Source organism: Oncorhynchus keta, chromosome 8, assembly GCF_023373465.1.
Source record: "Oncorhynchus keta strain PuntledgeMale-10-30-2019 chromosome 8, Oket_V2, whole genome shotgun sequence".
Lineage (NCBI taxonomy): Eukaryota > Metazoa > Chordata > Actinopteri > Salmoniformes > Salmonidae > Oncorhynchus > Oncorhynchus keta.
Window position 1 is genome coordinate 26,009,061 of NC_068428.1, and position 18,764 is coordinate 26,027,824.

At 43.8% G+C, this 18,764-nt stretch overlaps 1 protein-coding gene across 1 annotated transcript in view; it reads right to left on the reverse strand.

The window, feature by feature from the left end:
- Positions 1–18,764, reverse strand: part of fig4a (FIG4 phosphoinositide 5-phosphatase a) — a 107,838-nt gene that overhangs the window by 20,008 nt on the left and 69,066 nt on the right. Inside the window, exons 21-22 of the mRNA XM_035757719.1 lie at positions 10,913–11,111; positions 4,690–4,775 (exon numbers count right to left, since the gene is read on the reverse strand). Of these exons, the coding sequence (XP_035613612.1) occupies positions 4,690–4,775; positions 10,913–11,111 (285 nt within the window). The remainder of the gene's footprint in view (positions 1–4,689; positions 4,776–10,912; positions 11,112–18,764) is intronic.

Here is an 18,764-nt window from a genome sequence, read left to right on the forward strand (position 1 = left end):
TTAATAAAACCAAAAGCACACCTTGACTTGGAAGAGTTCCAGTGTTGGATAGTCATAGCCAGCAAGCTAACATAGCATCCCTCTCTGTTTGAGCCAGGTGTTTGAGTAACTAAACTAGCCAGCTGCATTTGCTAGCTGAGTGAAACTGAAAAAATAAAAAAGTACAGAATCTCGCATGCTTCTCCTTCATTTTTGTAGAAATGAATTTGTTGAAAACTGTTCAACTATTGTCTCACTCTCTCTTTGAGTCAACTACTCACCATATTTGATGCAGTGCTAGTTAGCTGTAGCTTATGCTTTCTGTACTAGATTCATTATCTGATCCTTTGATTGGGTGGACCACATTTCAGTTCATGCTGCAAAAGCTCTGATAGGTTGGAGGACATCCTCTGGAAGTTGTCATAATTACTGTGTAAGTCTATGGACGGGTGTGAGAACCAAGAGCTTCTTAGGTTTTGTATTGAAGTCAATGTACCAAAAGGAGGACGGAAACTAGCTGTCTTCTGGCTACACAATGGTGCTACACTACAGAGTGCTGTTGAGGCTACTGTATACCTTTATTGCAAAACAATGTGTTTTAATCAATTATTTGGTGACATTAATATATTTAGTATAGTTTTATCTAAAAAGGAAAACTTTTTCAATGTTTTAACATTTATATTTTTACGAAATTCACTGAGGGTGGTCCTCCCGTTCCTCCTCTGAGGAGCCTCCACTGGTTAAGGTAAAAGCAAGGTGACGTATAACCAATAATTATCTTCATACAATAGTTCCCAGTACTATACAATGGCTGTGTTCAGTTCCTACAAAAGGTGATATCTGAGTGACCAGGGTACAGAAGGACACAGGAACAAAGGACAGTATGACGAACAGCACCTAGAAATACAGGGCTGTGAGGGGAGAGCGAGAAACACAAAACTTTATTGTTCCCCTGGCCTGATTAATCTCTCCATTTCTGTGGTTCCATCAGGACGCCCCACAGGTAGGGAGATGTGAGTGTGTGTGTGTTCTGATGGGATTAGGCTCCAAGGGTCTTCAAAGGCCCAACACACACACTCAGTTGTTCATTGAGGAAGAGACGGCCGTAGCTAACCTGAGGTACCCCTCTGTGTCCTGAGTTCCATCCCTACACCGATGGCCACTATAGTATAGGCTGCCATAGCACATGGTGAAAAGCTCAGGTGATGAGAGCAGATCTATACTTCTGAAGGGGGATTATAGATATGATCATACAGTACATATTAATGAGCCATTCATTATATGTGTTCTACAGACACAGTATGTACAGGGCCTTCAGAAAGAATTCACACCCCTCAACTTTTTCCACATTTTGTTGTTACAGCCTGAATTCAAAATGGATTACATTTATATTTTTGTGTCACTGGCCTAGACACAATACCCCATAATGTCAAAAGGGGAATCATGTTTTTAGAAATGTTTACAAATGTACAAAAAGCTGAAATGTCTTGAGTCAATAAGTATTAAACTCCTCTGTTATTGCAAGACTAAATAAGTTCAGGAGTAGAAATGTGCTCGACAAGTCACATTAGTTGCATGGACACACTCTGTGTGCAATAATAGTGCTTCACATGATTTTTGAATTAATCCCTCTACACACCACACAGAATTATCTATAAGGTCCCTCAGTTGAGCAGTGAATTTCAACCACAGAGTCAACCACAAAGACCAGGAAGGTTTTCCAAATCCTTGCAAAGAAGGGCACCTATTGGTAGATGGGTAAAAAAAAAGTAGACATTGAATATCCCTTTGATCAGTATGAAGTTATTCATACTAGTGGTTAGGGCGTTGGACTAGTAACCGGAAGGTTGCAAGTTCAAATCCCCAAGCTGACAAGGTACAAATCTGTCGTTCTGCCACTGAACAGGCAGTTAACCTATCCCACTTTTCCTAGGCCATCATTGGAAATAAGAATTTGTTCTTTACTGACTTGCCTAGTTAAATAAAGGTCAAATAAAAATGACCTTTCATTAACCAAAAACATAAGGCCAACTCTACACTGGAGTTGCTTACCAAGAAGCCAGTGAATGTTCCGGAGTGGTCGAGATCCAGTTTTTACTGAAAATTTTACTGAAAATGGCTGTTTAGCAATGATCAACAACCAATTTGACAGAGCTCTAACCATTTTTTACTGTGAACACTGAGGTTGTACCCACTAAGTTTATTTTAACAGTGGTCAAGTAGCCTACTGTGGCTATTTGATCATAATGTAGGTATAGCAGTGGCCTACCATAAAAACCATCCAACAACATTTTAACATGGAAATAGCTGTTATCGTTCAGCCTACAGAAGTAGCCAATGTGCGTTGTTCAGTTTAGGCCTACATTCCATGAGATTGTTGAAAAAAACAAGCCGAGCTTGACATTAACCTGTTCATCCACTTGTCCTTCAGACAAGGTGACACAAAATGTTGTTGTTTGATGCAAGAAACCAATTTACAAAATAAAATGCAGCATTATTCCCATACCATTATTACAGAGATTCAGACAAATCATGCTACCTTCTGCCTATTGGCTACTTAGCTTATTGAAGCCTGTCTCAAAATACAACACACACAAAAAAGCTCTGTACCTGACTCGCTTTTCAAAAATGTCTAGAAATGTACACGTTTTGTGCTCTTGTAGGAAGCAATCACTCCCCCATTGCTGATTACAAATTATTTATAACTGGGCTATTAACTCACTAACCAGCAAAGGATATGAACTAAATGTACAAATGTGTACACGTCTCTACATGTAGCTAGAACTTGGATCTCAAAACACCTTATTTACACAAGTATTCAGATGTTTTACTATGTGACTCAAAATTGAGCTCAGGTGCATCCTGTTTCCATTGATCATCCTTGAGATGTTTCTACAACTTGATTGGAGTCCACCTGTGGTAAATTCAATTAATTGGACATGATTTGGAAAGGCACACCTGGCTATATAAGATCTCACAGTTGACAATGCATGTAAGATCAAAAACCAAGCCATGAGTTTAAAAGGAATTGTCCATAGAGCTCTGAGACAGGATTGTGTCTAGGCACAGGTCTGGGGAGGGGTACCAAAACATTTCTGCAGCATTGAAGGTTTCTAAGAACATAGTGGCCTCCATCAAAAAGTTTGGAACCACCAAGACTCCTAGAGCTAGCTGCCCGGCCAAACTGAGTAATCGGGGGAGAAGTGCCTTGGTCAGGCAGGTGACCAAGAACCAATAGTCACTTTGACAAAGTTCCAGAGTTTCTCTGTGGAGATGGGAGAACCTTCCAGAAGCACAACTGCAGCACTCCACCAATTCAAGCCTTTATGGTAGAGTGGCGAGATGGAATCCCCTCCTCAGTAAAAGGCACATGACAGCCTGCTAGGAGTTTGCCAAAAGGCACCTAAAGGACTCTCAGACCCTAAGACACAAGATTCTCTTGTCTGATGAAACCAATATTGAACTGTTTGGCCTGATGTTTTTCAGCAGCAGGGACTGGAAGATTAATCAGGATCGAGGGAAAGATGAATGGAGCAAAGTACAGAGAGATCCTTGATGACAAACTGCTCCAGAGTGCTCAGGACCTCAGACTGTGGTGAAGGTTCATTTTCCAACAGGACAATGACCCTAAGCACACAGCCAAGACAATGCAGGGGTGGCTTCTGGTCAAGTCTCTGAATGTCCTTGAGTGGCCCAGCCAGAGCTCGGAACTTTTGAAGCTTCCAGTCTGTTATTCGAACTCAATCAGCATGACAGAGTGATCTCCAGCCTTGTCCTCGTCAACACTCACACCTGTGTTAACGAGAGAATCACTGACATGATGTCAACTGGTCCTTTTGTGGCAGGGCTGAAATGCAGTGGAAATGTTTTTGGGGATCCAGTTCATTTGCATGGCAAAGAGGGGACTTTGCAATTAATTGCAATTCATCTGATCACTCTTCATAACATTCTGGACTATATGCAAATTACCATCATACAAACTGAGGCAGCTGACTTTGAAAATGAATATTTGTGTCATTCTTAAAACTTTTGACCACGACTGTAGACAGTGTCACACCTTGATGCACTCAGCGAGAATTAGTCTAATGACAACATTGTGTTCAAGAACAAATGGATTTGTTTCAGCGTGTTTTAGGGGCAAAATGGTTTTAATTGAAGGTTTTGCTGTTATGGTTATATTGTCACATATGCCGGATAGGTGCAGTGAAATGTGTTGTTTTACAAGGTCAGCCATAGTAGTAGGATTCCTTGGAGTACATTATGTTTAAGTGCCTTGCTCAATGGGTACATGGACAGATTTTTCACCTGGTCATGAGGTCATTAGTGTGCCGTTCTCCAGTTGAGTCCATTTAGAACATCACCCTAATAGTGACAATGGGATGGCCTGTCCCCGTCTTCAGGACAGGATGTCTTCTATTATCATTATCAACAGTCCAGAGAAAAGGATCAGAATCAGACTGGCTGATCATCAGTTCCGTTTGTCTCACAGGGACCACTTTCATAAGGAAACGAGTCTCCGTCATGATTAGACGTTTGGGCAGTTTTGTGTTAGTAGATCAGAAGCTCACAGGGGTTGAAATGCAATACTCAGTGTGACGGCAGTGTGAAGATCGATCTTTTCGGCATACAGTCAATCATCAAACACCTGACTCAGTCTCACATGATGCGTGGAAGCCCCTCGTTATCATGGTGTGTGTGTGTGTGTCTCACCTCTCATATATGAGCATGTCCTCCTCGGCAGGGAGCGCGGCTAGGTTGAGTCCATAGGTTTCCCTCATGGACTGTTGCAGGAAGTCCTGTGTGGGGGCAAGGGTCAAATGTTAGGGGTCAAAAGGTTAGAGAGGTGAGAGGTAACAGTGAGGAGTGGGATGAAAGGAGACAAACAAACAGTATGAAATCATCCTGAACAACTCTGACTAGACCTCCTCAAGCGCTCTCCAACTGTACAACTGTTCAGATTGTACCCCCTTCCTCTAACCAGGGACCAAACCTGAGGAGAACATATCAACACATTCTCCCCTCCTGAGAAACACTAGACGTGGGAAGTGTAGTTTACTGTGGGAGGTGTGCTTTGTAGTCCGCAGGGAGAAAATAGATGGCTTTTCAGCAAACACAAAGCCACATAGGAAAACTACAGACTGGAACGCCTGTGATTGTCACCATAAGAGACTAGAGTGAGAATGAATAGGAACAACAATAAAGGTGAAGTGTACATCCATCTTCTGTCCCTACATAAGGTGGATGGTCCAGCGGTGGTTGAAGTAACAGTAGTAGCCTCTCCTCTGAGATGATGGGACAGCTCTATGTCCAACACAAAACATAGCATTTCCATTCAAAGCCTATGGATTCAGCCTGGCACCATGGTTTGTGCCCAAGACGAGAGGACTGGAGGGAGGTGGCCGGATACAACAAAATACAAGAGAGTGAAGCTTTGCAAACACACGCACAGAAACAAACTCTCATACGAACGCACACACACAGAGGGGGAATATGGAATTAGTGTGTCTAATTATACAGCAAGCAGAAAGGTAATGATCAGATGTTTAAATATTTGATCAGTTGTGTTTTTCTGGCGCCATAGCAATCCATTCTCTGGGACAGGCTCGCAGGCAGTGTGTGTATGTGCCGACACGTGAGCTAACCGCTAACCTTCTATCCCAAAATATTCACGACCCCCTCCCCGCTACCCACTCCAGATCCAAGAAGAGGCAGAAAACATATGAGGGAAGCATGTTATAAATGAAGCCTGAGGGAGAAAACGTATAACTGAGGGAAGCATGTTATAAATGAAGCCTGAGGGAGAAAACGTATAGCTGAGGGAAGCATGTTATAAATGAAGCCTGAGGGAGAAAACAGTACGGAGGTTAATGGATATTAACAAAAATATATATTTTATTCAATGTTTTTTTGCCTCTTGTTGTCAAAAGCAATCAGTGTGGATGTTACTGGGGATGTGAGGATGCGTGAATCTGGCAAGAAAGACTGGGAGGGGAGAGGATGAATCAGAAAACAGAAAGCAGCATGTGAATTAACATATAAAGGTGTATGGACATTAAAAGCATGTGAATTAACAAAGGTGTATGGACATCTAAACGCATGTGAATTTACAAAGGTGTGTGGACATCTAAACGCATGTGAATTAACAAAGGTGTGTGGACATCTAAACGCATGTGAATTAACATAAAGGTGTGTGGACATCTAAACGCATGTGAATTAACATAAAGGTGTATGGACATCTAAAAGCATGTGAATTAACAAAGGTGTGTGGACATCTAAACGCATGTGAATTAACAAAGGTGTGTGGACATCTAAAAGCATGTGAATTAACAAAGGTGTGTGGACATCTAAACGCATGTGAATTAACAAAGGTGTGTGGACATCTAAACGCATGTGAATTAACAAAGGTGTATGGACATCTAAAAGCATGTGAATTAACAAAGGTGTGTGGACATCTAAACGCATGTGAATTAACAAAGGTGTGTGGACATCTAAACGCATGTGAATTAACAAAGGTGTGTGGACATCTAAACGCATGTGAATTAACATAAAGGTGTATGGACATCTAAAAGCATGTGAATTAACAAAGGTGTGTGGACATCTAAACGCATGTGAATTAACAAAGGTGTGTGGACATCTAAAAGCATGTGAATTAACAAAGGTGTGTGGACATCTAAACGCATGTGAATTAACAAAGGTGTGTGGACATCTAAACGCATGTGAATTAACAAAGGTGTATGGACATCTAAAAGCATGTGAATTAACAAAGGTGTGTGGACATCTAAAAGCATGTGAATTAACAAAGGTGTATGGACATCTAAACGCATGTGAATTAACAAAGGTGTATGGACATCTAAAAGCATGTGAATTAACAAAGGTGTGTGGACATCTAAAAGCATGTGAATTAACAAAGGTGTGTGGACATCTAAACGCATGTGAATTAACAAAGGTGTATGGACATCTAAAAGCATGTGAATTAACAAAGGTGTATGGACATCTAAAAGCATGTGAATTAACAAAGGTGTGTGGACATCTAAAAGCATGTGAATTAACAAAGGTGTATGGACATCTAAACGCATGTGAATTAACAAAGGTGTGTGGACATCTAAACGCATGTGAATTAACAAAGGTGTGTGGACATCTAAAAGCATGTGAATTAACAAAGGTGTGTGGACATCTAAAAGCATGTGAATTAACAAAGGTGTGTGGACATCTAAAAGCATGTGAATTAACAAAGGTGTATGGACATCTAAAAGCATGTGAATTAACAAAGGTGTATGGACATCTAAAAGCATGTGAATTAACAAAGGTGTGTGGACATCTAAAAGCATGTGAATTAACAAAGGTGTATGGACATCTAAACGCATGTGAATTAACAAAGGTGTATGGACATCTAAAAGCATGTGAATTAACAAAGGTGTGTGGACATCTAAAAGCATGTGAATTAACAAAGGTGTATGGACATCTAAAAGCATGTGAATTAACAAAGGTGTGTGGACATCTAAAAGCATGTGAATTAACAAAGGTGTATGGACATCTAAACGCATGTGAATTAACAAAGGTGTATGGACATCTAAAAGCATGTGAATTAACAAAGGTGTATGGACATCTAAAAGCATGTGAATTAACAAAGGTGTATGGACATCTAAAAGCATGTGAATTAACAAAGGTGTGTGGACATCTAAACGCATGTGAATTAACAAAGGTGTATGGACATCTAAAAGCATGTGAATTAACAAAGGTGTATGGACATCTAAAAGCATGTGAATTAACAAAGGTGTATGGACATCTAAAAGCATGTGAATTAACAAAGGTGTATGGACATCTAAAAGCATGTGAATTAACAAAGGTGTATGGACATCTAAAAGCATGTGAATTAACAAAGGTGTATGGACATCTAAAAGCATGTGAATTAACAAAGGTGTATGGACATCTAAAAGCATGTGAATTAACAAAGGTGTATGGACATCTAAAAGCATGTGAATTAACAAAGGTGTGTACATCTAAACGCATGTGAATTAACAAAGGTGTATGGACATCTAAAAGCATGTGAATTAACAAAGGTGTATGGACATCTAAAAGCATGTGAATTAACAAAGGTGTATGGACATCTAAAAGCATGTGAATTAACAAAGGTGTATGGACATCTAAAAGCATGTGAATTAACAAAGGTGTGTGGACATCTAAACGCATGTGAATTAACAAAGGTGTATGGACATCTAAAAGCATGTGAATTAACAAAGGTGTATGGACATCTAAAAGCATGTGAATTAACAAAGGTGTATGGACATCTAAACGCATGTGAATTAACAAAGGTGTATGGACATCTAAAAGCATGTGAATTAACAAAGGTGTATGGACATCTAAAAGCATGTGAATTAACAAAGGTGTGTGGACATCTAAAAGCATGTGAATTAACAAAGGTGTATGGACATCTAAAAGCATGTGAATTAACAAAGGTGTGTGGACATCTAAAAGCATGTGAATTAACAAAGGTGTATGGACATCTAAAAGCATGTGAATTAACAAAGGTGTGTGGACATCTAAAAGCATGTGAATTAACAAAGGTGTATGGACATCTAAAAGCATGTGAATTAACAAAGGTGTGTGGACATCTAAAAGCATGTGAATTAACAAAGGTGTGTGGACATCTAAACGCATGTGAATTAACAAAGGTGTGTGGACATCTAAAAGCATTTGAATTAACATATAATTGAAATCTAAAGGCATGTGAATAAAGATGTTAAATAAAAGGGGACACCGGAGGAGGGTAATCTCTTTCTTTCGCTCTGTCTTCATCTCTCTACCCTGCTCTCTCCATGGATCCTGGCCTTTCTCAATCTCTCATCACCTGCAGACGGGGAGAGGAGAGAGCTTATCCTTGTGCATACTCTGTTTAGAGAGTATGCGATGGCCCTTAACCTGAACACTTTACTCAAGAATGTAAACAGAGGAAGAAATTACCCACAAACCCCCAGCTGGCACCGGAAGCCATGTTGTGTGGCTGCCTGGCGGCACACAAAAACAAAAGCTTGATTCACCACCACCGACCTCGCCGCTTCTTCACACAACGAGGGTCTAGTCGGTCAAAGAGACCCCAAACAGCATCTGGGTTACCATCGCCGCTGACAACAAATGTGGCACACAATAGTCTCGTTATAGCAACAGATTGAGTACAATTGGGATTTTGAAGCAAAGCGTGACATTTTTATGTGTCCCGGTGTACGTCACTGGGCTTGGCTGTCGATTACTATGTCTCTTTTCTAGTGGCCTAATTTCTCTTTTCATCTCGGGTCCATCCATCTATTCATGTATGGTTTTGTTGTATTTCATTTTACGGCAGAGTAGAATTTAACCCCTAGCTGTCATCATAAAACATACAGGAGGCAACCACCTGAGGGAGGGAGGGAGGGGGGCAGGAGATGGACAGAAGGTGGGAATGACCGTTCGAGTAAGGTTCAGTAACTGGACATTGAGAGATAAGTCGAGACAAAACTACCATAGACCTACCCAGTCTATGATTGACAAACAGAGATATCAGATATGATATGAACTCAGGGGAAGAGGCCTTTCCAAACCAACTGACCTAAAGGATGGTAGAATGGATAGAGAAGGAGAGAACTCGTTGTGTTGTCTCTCTCACAGGGAAAAGTACTGTGAGCCATTACTTCATTACATCCAAGTCATCTACTTCATTAGGATGGCCAGTTCTATACAATTCATGAGTTGGTAATTCCTCCTCATCTTCAATATGCTCCCCATCTTCCCCAGTTCATTTCCTGACCTGAATGAGCTCCAATGGAATCTACTCACATCTTGCTGCCAATCTAAATACCCCTTTTATGGTAGCACTCACATGAGGTCCAGTTGATGGTACCACTCTTAATAGACAGTGGTACTACCACCTGGGTACCAGTCCAACAGCATGCCTGTGTCCCAAATGGCATACTATTGCCTTTGTAGTGCACTACTGTTGAAAAGGCCCATAGGGCTCTGGTCCAAATTAGTGCATTATATAGGGAATAGGGTGCCATTTGGGACACAACCACACAATGTATTCTGACTGAGGCTGGCATCAAAGGGCTAAAGCCCAGCTCCGCTTCCAGGTCATCCTATTCAAATTCAAACTCCCATCGTCTCCCCTCTGCTCTCTCACTTGCTTACTAAGGAGAATATTCAACCAGTCCAGTTGTCATGGAAACACAGAGAGAGACCTTGAGTCACAAGCGAGAGATGAGAGCCCCCCGTTTTTTGTTGTGAAGTGTGTGTGCACATGAAAATAGATCAGTCTCATGTATTTGATTCACTCTAGTATAATCATTATGATACAATGTATTAGACTGGTGACTGTGGATAACGTTGATGATAGAACACAATATCAGCTGTGGTGGTATGTTAGTCTTCTACATTTTGCTCTGCTGTCTAAAAAGCCAAACCATCAAACCAAACCATCCAAAACTATCCGTCTCCTGGGGAGTTCAATCAAAACTATAAGAACTCAAACTGTGTTGTGATGAATACGCTTTTGATTACATATCATTTGTATGCCATGTTATGGATTCATTATCTGAATGATTATGCGACCATTGTGAAAATCTCAATGGATAGGGGAGAAATTAATGTTCTCAAACAATAACACATAACACCGATAGGTCAACTCCGTGAGTGAGAGAGGGAGACAGAATGTTGGCTAGAGAGACAGAAATGGGAAGGAGAGGGAATGAGAGAGGGCCAGTTAGCAAGAGAGAAACCAAGAGAAACCTCATTATGTTCTGTACATGTGAGGAGAAACAAGAGAGCTCCACCTGACACTGAAAATCTTTTTTATATTGACACAGAATGAGTTTTCAATCTCGATAGTTGAAATCTTCACATTTAGTTAACACCTTCTCAGCTGGCTACCTGTGTTTGTGTCAGCGCGTTTCCCATCCCATACCTCCTGAGTGCGGACACTCTCCCCAGACTCGGTCAGTAGTTTGACGGGGGTGGAGCGTTGGGACACTGATCCGTCATCGTCGCGGTCGTCCTCGGAGTCGTCCTCTGAGCTGCTGGAGATCTGTTCCTCACTGGGGGGTGGGGGGGCGCTGGCCGCTGTCTTCCTCTGGACCACCGTCTCCTCCTTACTGCTCTTAGCACTACACACACTTACATTTTAGTCATTTAGCAGACACTTTTATCCAGAGCGACTTACAATTCATGCCTTCATCTTACGATAAGTGGTTGTCTCACCCAGCTATCACACACATTAGTAGTAGTTAGTGTCAGTAGTCCATAGCGTGACCATACTGCTCTTAGACACACAGAATAAACAGACGGTAGAGGTAGATAGTATCGTTGGTAGTTTTTTGAATAAACATGGTTAACAAGACAGAGCCAGACTGAAAGGCTGAGAGAGGTTAGGGGAGGTACACCTGGCCCACCATCCCACCCTCGATCTGGACTGTCTGTATGACCACGTTCACCTGTACAGGGAGACAGTCCCCATCATTGCTAAGACTCTCAAGGACGTCGCTTTAAACTGCAGTACGACCTCTCCAGCCAGGAACAGCGGAGCAATCTCCACCCCACCAAGATCACCGAGACAACACCCCAGACCAGCACCCTGGAACCCTCAGCCACGAGCACAGACCACCCCTGCCCAGCTTCAGAGCCACCCAGACGAGGCCTCCCACCCCCCACCGCAGACCCACACTTGGAGGAGCCACAGCCCAGCAGGCAGAGCTACGCACAGGCTGTGAGAGGAGCAACTGGCCCAGCCCCCACCAACCAAATGAGTGACATTAAACAAATGCTGAGTCTACTATGCTCACATGTGATAGGCTGAGGGTCATGGTAAGATGAGCACAAGAACTCCACCATCTTCACACTACACCCACCCAAGTGGCATGACACAAATTCTAGCTTAAATGATAAACAAATCACATTTGCATAGTAAGAGTTTACTTTAATTGAAAAATCCTGTTTGAATAGTTCTTGTTGGATTGTGAGTGTTTGTCTCATTTTGAAGGTAAAGAAAATAAAAAAAAGTTCTGAAATCTTTTTACGTGGCATGTTGGAATTGACAAGGTTTGAAGTCCTCTGCTTTTGGACTAAAGAGCAGAAACCCAGACTTCCTGAAAGAAATTGATGATGTTGATATTGTAGTACTACAGGAAACATGGTGCAGAGGTGATGTTTCCACTGGCTGTCCACTAGGTTATAGGGAGATAATCATACCATCCACTAAATTAAAAGGAATCAAACAGGGCAAGAGACTCGGGACAGGGCAGAGACTCGGGACAGGGCAGAGACTCGGGACAGGGCAGAGACTCGGGACAGGGCAGAGCCTCGGGACAGGGCAAGAGCCTCGGGACAGGGCAGAGCCTCGGGACAGGGCAGAGCCTCGGGACAGGGCAGAGCCTCGGGACAGGGCAGAGCCTCGGGACAGGGCAGAGCCTCGGGACAGGGCAGAGCCTCGGGACAGGGCAGAGCCTCGGGACAGGGCAGAGCCTCGGGACAGGGCAGAGCCTCGGGACAGGGCAGAGACTCGGGACAGGGCAGAGACTCGGGACAGGGCAGAGACTCGGGACAGGGCAGAGACTCGGGACAGGGCAGAGACTCGGGACAGGGCAGAGACTCGGGACAGGGCAGGGCAGAGACTCAGGGCAGAGACTCGGGACAGGGCAGAGACTCGGGACAGGGCAGAGACTCGGGACAGGGCAGAGACTCGGGACAGGGCAGAGACTCGGGACAGGGCAGAGACTCGGGACAGGGCAGAGACTCGGGACAGGGCAGAGACTCGGGACAGGGCAGAGACTCGGGACAGGGCAGAGACTCGGGACAGGGCAGAGACTCGGGACAGGGCAGAGACTCGGGACAGGGCAGAGACTCGGGACAGGGCAGAGACTCGGGACAGGGCAGAGACTCGGGACAGGGCAGAGACTCAGGACAGGGCAGAGACTCGGGACAGGGCAGAGACTCGGGACAGGGCAGAGACTCAGGACAGGGCAGAGACTCAGGACAGGGCAGAGACTCAGGGGGAATGCTAATATGGTATAAATCTGAACTAATTCATTCAATTGATCAAAACAGGATCATTCTTTATCTGGTTAAAAATCAACAAGGAGGCTGTCTTCACAGACAAAAACATCTTCCTCTGTGCCACATACATTCCCCCCTCAGAGTCACCCTACTTCAATGAAGAGAGTTTCTCCATTCTAGAGGGGGAAATTAGTCACTTTTAGGCCCAAAGCAACGTACTGGTCTGTGGAGAACTGAATGCTAGAACAGCAGAAGAACAAGACACTATTAACAGTCATGGGGATAAACACCTACCAGGAAGCAACAACCTTTCCCTCCCCACATACCCCCACAGAAACAACTATGACAAAGTGAAAAACAAAAACATAGTACAGCTCGTGAAGCTCTGTGGAACACTGTGTCTGTATATAGTCAATGGTACGCTGAGAGGGGACTCTTTTAGTAGGTACACCTACAGTTCATCCCTTGGCAGCAGCACTGTAGACTACTTCCTCACCGACCTAAACCCAGAGTCTCTCAGAGCCTTCACAGTCAGCCCACTAACACCTCTCTCAGACCACAGTAAAATCACAGTGTATCTGAGAAGAGCAGAACCCAACCATGAAGCATCAAGGCCCAATAAATGACATGGTACAAAACAGGCCTATAGATGGAGTGCAAACAGTACAGACATCTACCAAAAAGCAATTAGTAGCCAAAAAATACAATCTCTCCTGGACAACTTTTTAGCCTTAACATTCTCCTACAGCAATGAAGGTGTAAATTTGGCTGTTTGGAACATAAACTTTATATTTGACAAATTAACCTCCTTGGCTAATTTAAAGAAGCATAAGAGCAAACCAGAAATAACAGATAATGAAAAATTGTTTGATAATGATTGCAAAAATCTAAGAAAGTCATTGAGAAATATATCTAATCAAAAACACAGAACCAGACAACAAAAATATAGGCCTTCAATATGGGGAAACACTGAAGCAATACAAACACACCCTAAGAACAAAAAAGGAACAGAGCATTAGAAATCAGCTGGATGGAATTGAGGAATCCATAGAATCAAACCACTTCTGGGAGAATTGGAATAAATTAAACAAACCTCATCATGAGGAATTGGCTCTCCAAAATGGGGATATGTGGAGAAATCACTTTGCAAACCTTTACAGCAATATAACAAGGAGCCAAGAACAACAAGATATACAACAAAAATGACAAATCCTTGAAACAGCAGTCAAAGACTATCAGAATCCTGTGGATACCCCAATTACAGAAGAAGACTATCAGAATCCTGTGGATACCACAATTACAGAAAAATAATTATTGGAAAAACGATGCACTCTCCAACCCAAAAAGGCCTGTGGTGCTGATGGTATTTTAAATTAAATTATCAAATATACAGACCACAAATTCAAATTGGCTATACTCAAACTCTTCAACATTATCCTCACTGCAGGTATTTATCCCGATATTTGGAACCAGGGATTGATCACACCAATCACATTACACCCTCCACACTCTAATTGATAAACAAGTAAACCAAAACAAAGGCTAAATCTACTCATGTTTTGTAGATTTCAGGAAAGCATTTGATTCAATTTGGCACGAAGGTATTTTTTATAAACTAATAGAAAGTGGTATTGGAGGGAAAACATGATTTTATTAAATCAATGTACACTAAAAACAAATGTGTGGTTAAAATTGGCAACAATTTTAACCGTGCCCCAGGACCGTGCCCCAGGACTACCTGACATGAAGGCTCCTTGCTGTCCCCAGTCCACCTGACTGTGCTGCTGCTCCAGTTTCAACTGTTCTGCCTTATTATTATTCGACCATGCTGGTCATTTATGAACATTTGAACATCTTGGTCATGTTCTGTTATAATCTCTACCCGGCACAGCCAGAAGAGGACTGGCCACCCCACATAGCCCGGTTCCTCTCTAGGTTTCTTCCTAGGTTTTGGCCTTTCTAGGGAGTTTTTCCTAGCCACCGTGCTTTTACACCTGCATTGTTTGCTGTTTGGGGTTTTAGGCTGGGTTTCTGTACAGCACTTTGAGATATCAGCTGATGTACGAAGGGCTATATAAATAAATTTGATTTGATTTGATTTGAACAAGCAAACAGACTTCTCTCAGGGACGGGGAGTGAAACAGGGCTGCCCAATAAGTCCAACATTATTTAACATCTACATTAATGAATTGGCAAAAACATTAGAAGAATCGGCAGCACCTGGTATCACCCTACACAACACTGAAATCAAGTGTCTGCTGTCCGCAGATGACCTGGTGCTAGATCGTATTTACAGGTTCTGTCAGACCTGGGCTCTGACCATTAACCACAGGTTCTGTCAGACCTGGGCTCTGACCATTAACCACAGGTTCTGTCAGACCTGGGCTCTGACCATTAACCACAGGTTCTGTCAGACCTGGGCTCTGACCATTAACCACAGGTTCTGTCAGACCTGGGCTCTGACCGTTAACCACAGGTTCTGTCAGACCTGGGCTCTGACCGTTAACCACAGGTTCTGTCAGACCTGGGCTCTGACCATTAACCACAGGTTCTGTCAGACCTGGGCTCTGACCATTAACCACAGGTTCTGTCAGACCTGGGCTCTGACCATTAACCACAGGTTCTGTCAGACCTGGGCTCTGACCTTTAACCACAGGTTCTGTCAGACCTGGGCTCTGACCGTTAACCACAGGTTCTGTCAGACCTGGGCTCTGACCGTTAACCACAGGTTCTGTCAGACCTGGGCTCTGACCGTTAACCACAGGTTCTGTCAGACCTGGGCTCTGACCGTTAACCACAGGTTCTGTCAGACCTGGGCTCTGACCGTTAACCACAGGTTCTGTCAGACCTGGGCTCTGACCATTAACCACAGGTTCTGTCAGACCTGGGCTCTGACCGTTAACCACAGGTTCTGTCAGACCTGGGCTCTGACCGTTAACCACAGGTTCTGTCAGACCTGGGCTCTGACCGTTAACCACAGGTTCTGTCAGACCTGGGCTCTGACCATTAACCACAGGTTCTGTCAGACCTGGGCTCTGACCGTTAACCACAGGTTCTGTCAGACCTGGGCTCTGACCGTTAACCACAGGTTCTGTCAGACCTGGGCTCTGACCGTTAACCACAGGTTCTGTCAGACCTGGGCTCTGACCGTTAACCACAGGTTCTGTCAGACCTGGGCTCTGACCGTTAACCACAGGTTCTGTCAGACCTGGGCTCTGACCGTTAACCACAGGTTCTGTCAGACCTGGGCTCTGACCGTTAACCACAGGTTCTGTCAGACCTGGGCTCTGACCGTTAACCACAGGTTCTGTCAGACCTGGGCTCTGACCATTAACCACAGGTTCTGTCAGACCTGGGCTCTGACCATTAACCACAGGTTCTGTCAGACCTGGGCTCTGACCGTTAACCACAGGTTCTGTCAGACCTGGGCTCTGACCGTTAACCACAGGTTCTGTCAGACCTGGGCTCTGACCGTTAACCACAGGTTCTGTCAGACCTGGGCTCTGACCGTTAACCACAGGTTCTGTCAGACCTGGGCTCTGACCATTAACCACAGGTTCTGTCAGACCTGGGCTCTGACCATTAACCACAGGTTCTGTCAGACCTGGGCTCTGACCATTAACCACAGGTTCTGTCAGACCTGGGCTCTGACCATTAACCACAGGTTCTGTCAGACCTGGGCTCTGACCATTAACCACAGGTTCTGTCAGACCTGGGCTCTGACCATTAACCACAGGTTCTGTCAGACCTGGGCTCTGACCATTAACCACAGGTTCTGTCAGACCTGGGCTCTGACCATTAACCACAGGTTCTGTCAGACCTGGGCTCTGACCATTAACCACAGGTTCTGTCAGACCTGGGCTCTGACCGTTAACCACAGGTTCTGTCAGACCTGGGCTCTGACCGTTAACCACAGGTTCTGTCAGACCTGGGCTCTGACCGTTAACCACAGGTTCTGTCAGACCTGGGCTCTGACCGTTAACCACAGGTTCTGTCAGACCTGGGCTCTGACCATTAACCACAGGTTCTGTCAGACCTGGGCTCTGACCGTTAACCACAGGTTCTGTCAGACCTGGGCTCTGACCATTAACCACAGGTTCTGTCAGACCTGGGCTCTGACCATTAACCACAGGTTCTGTCAGACCTGGGCTCTGACCATTAACCACAGGTTCTGTCAGACCTGGGCTCTGACCGTTAACCACAGGTTCTGTCAGACCTGGGCTCTGACCGTTAACCACAGGTTCTGTCAGACCTGGGCTCTGACCGTTAACCACAGGTTCTGTCAGACCTGGGCTCTGACCATTAACCACAGGTTCTGTCAGACCTGGGCTCTGACCGTTAACCACAGGTTCTGTCAGACCTGGGCTCTGACCATTAACCACAGGTTCTGTCAGACCTGGGCTCTGACCGTTAACCACAGGTTCTGTCAGACCTGGGCTCTGACCGTTAACCTAAAAAACGATGATATTCCAAAAAAGGTCCGGAAATAAGGATGACAAATATATATTCTATTTGGACACAGTTCTATTAGAACACACCAAAAACTACACACATCTAGGACTAAATATCAGCAACACAGGTAGCTTTCACATGGCTGTGAATGTGCTGAGAGACAAAGCAAGAAGAGCATTCTATGCTATTAAAAGGAACATCAAAATCGAAATTCCAATTAGAATCTGGCTCAAAAATGTTCAATCAGTTATAGAACCAATTGCTCTATATGGCAGTGAAGTATGGGGCCCAATCTCTAATAGTGAATTTACCAAATGGGACAAACATCCAATCGAAATACTGCATGCAGAGTTTTGCAAGACTGTATTGCAAGTGCAAAGAAAAACTCCAAATAACGCATGTAGAGCAGAATTGGGCCAACACCCCCTCATTTGAATAGAAAAAAGAGCCATCAAATTTTACAACCATCTAAAAACAAGTGACCCCAAAACATTCCATCACACAGCTCTACAATGTCAAGAGATGAAACAAGAGAAGAGTCCCCTCAGCCAGCTGGTTCTGAGGCTCAGTTCACCAACCCAAACCAACCCCATAGAGCCTCATGACAGCACTCAGAAAATCCAAATCATCACAAAACAAAAAGAAAAATATATCACCTATTTGAAAGACACAACAAAAAATCAAAGTAAACTTCAATGCTATTTGGCTCTAAACAGACAGTACTTGGTGGCAGACTATCTGACCACTATGACTAATAGAAAACTGAGGAAAACGTTGACTAGGTACAGACTCAGTGAGCACAGTCGGGCTATAGAGACCGGTCGTCACAGACAAACCTGGCTGCCCAGAGAGGACAGGCTGTGCTCACTCTGCTCCAGGGGAGAGGTAGAGACAGAGCTGCATTTCCTATTACACTGTGACAAATACTCAGACCTAAGCGAATATTTATTTCCCAAAATTATAATTCAATACAAAGAATTTGAAACTACCATAAAAATCAAATATTTATTAGGTATAAAAGCCAAAATGTGCAGTTTTGGCAGCCAAATATGTGTCCTCCTGCCACAACCTGAGGGACAGCCAGTGAAAAGTGCAAAGTAATGTCAATAATATTTCCCATCTTGTTTTGTTTTGTCTTTCATACCACGTCATGTGTCTTCTCAGTCATGTTGACACTGGTCCACTACCAGGTCATGTGTCTTCTCAGTCAGGTTGACACTGGTCTACTACCACGTCATGTGTCTTCTCAGTCATGTTGACACTGGTCCACTACCAGGTCATGTGTCTTCTCAGTCAGGTTGACACTGGTCTACTAC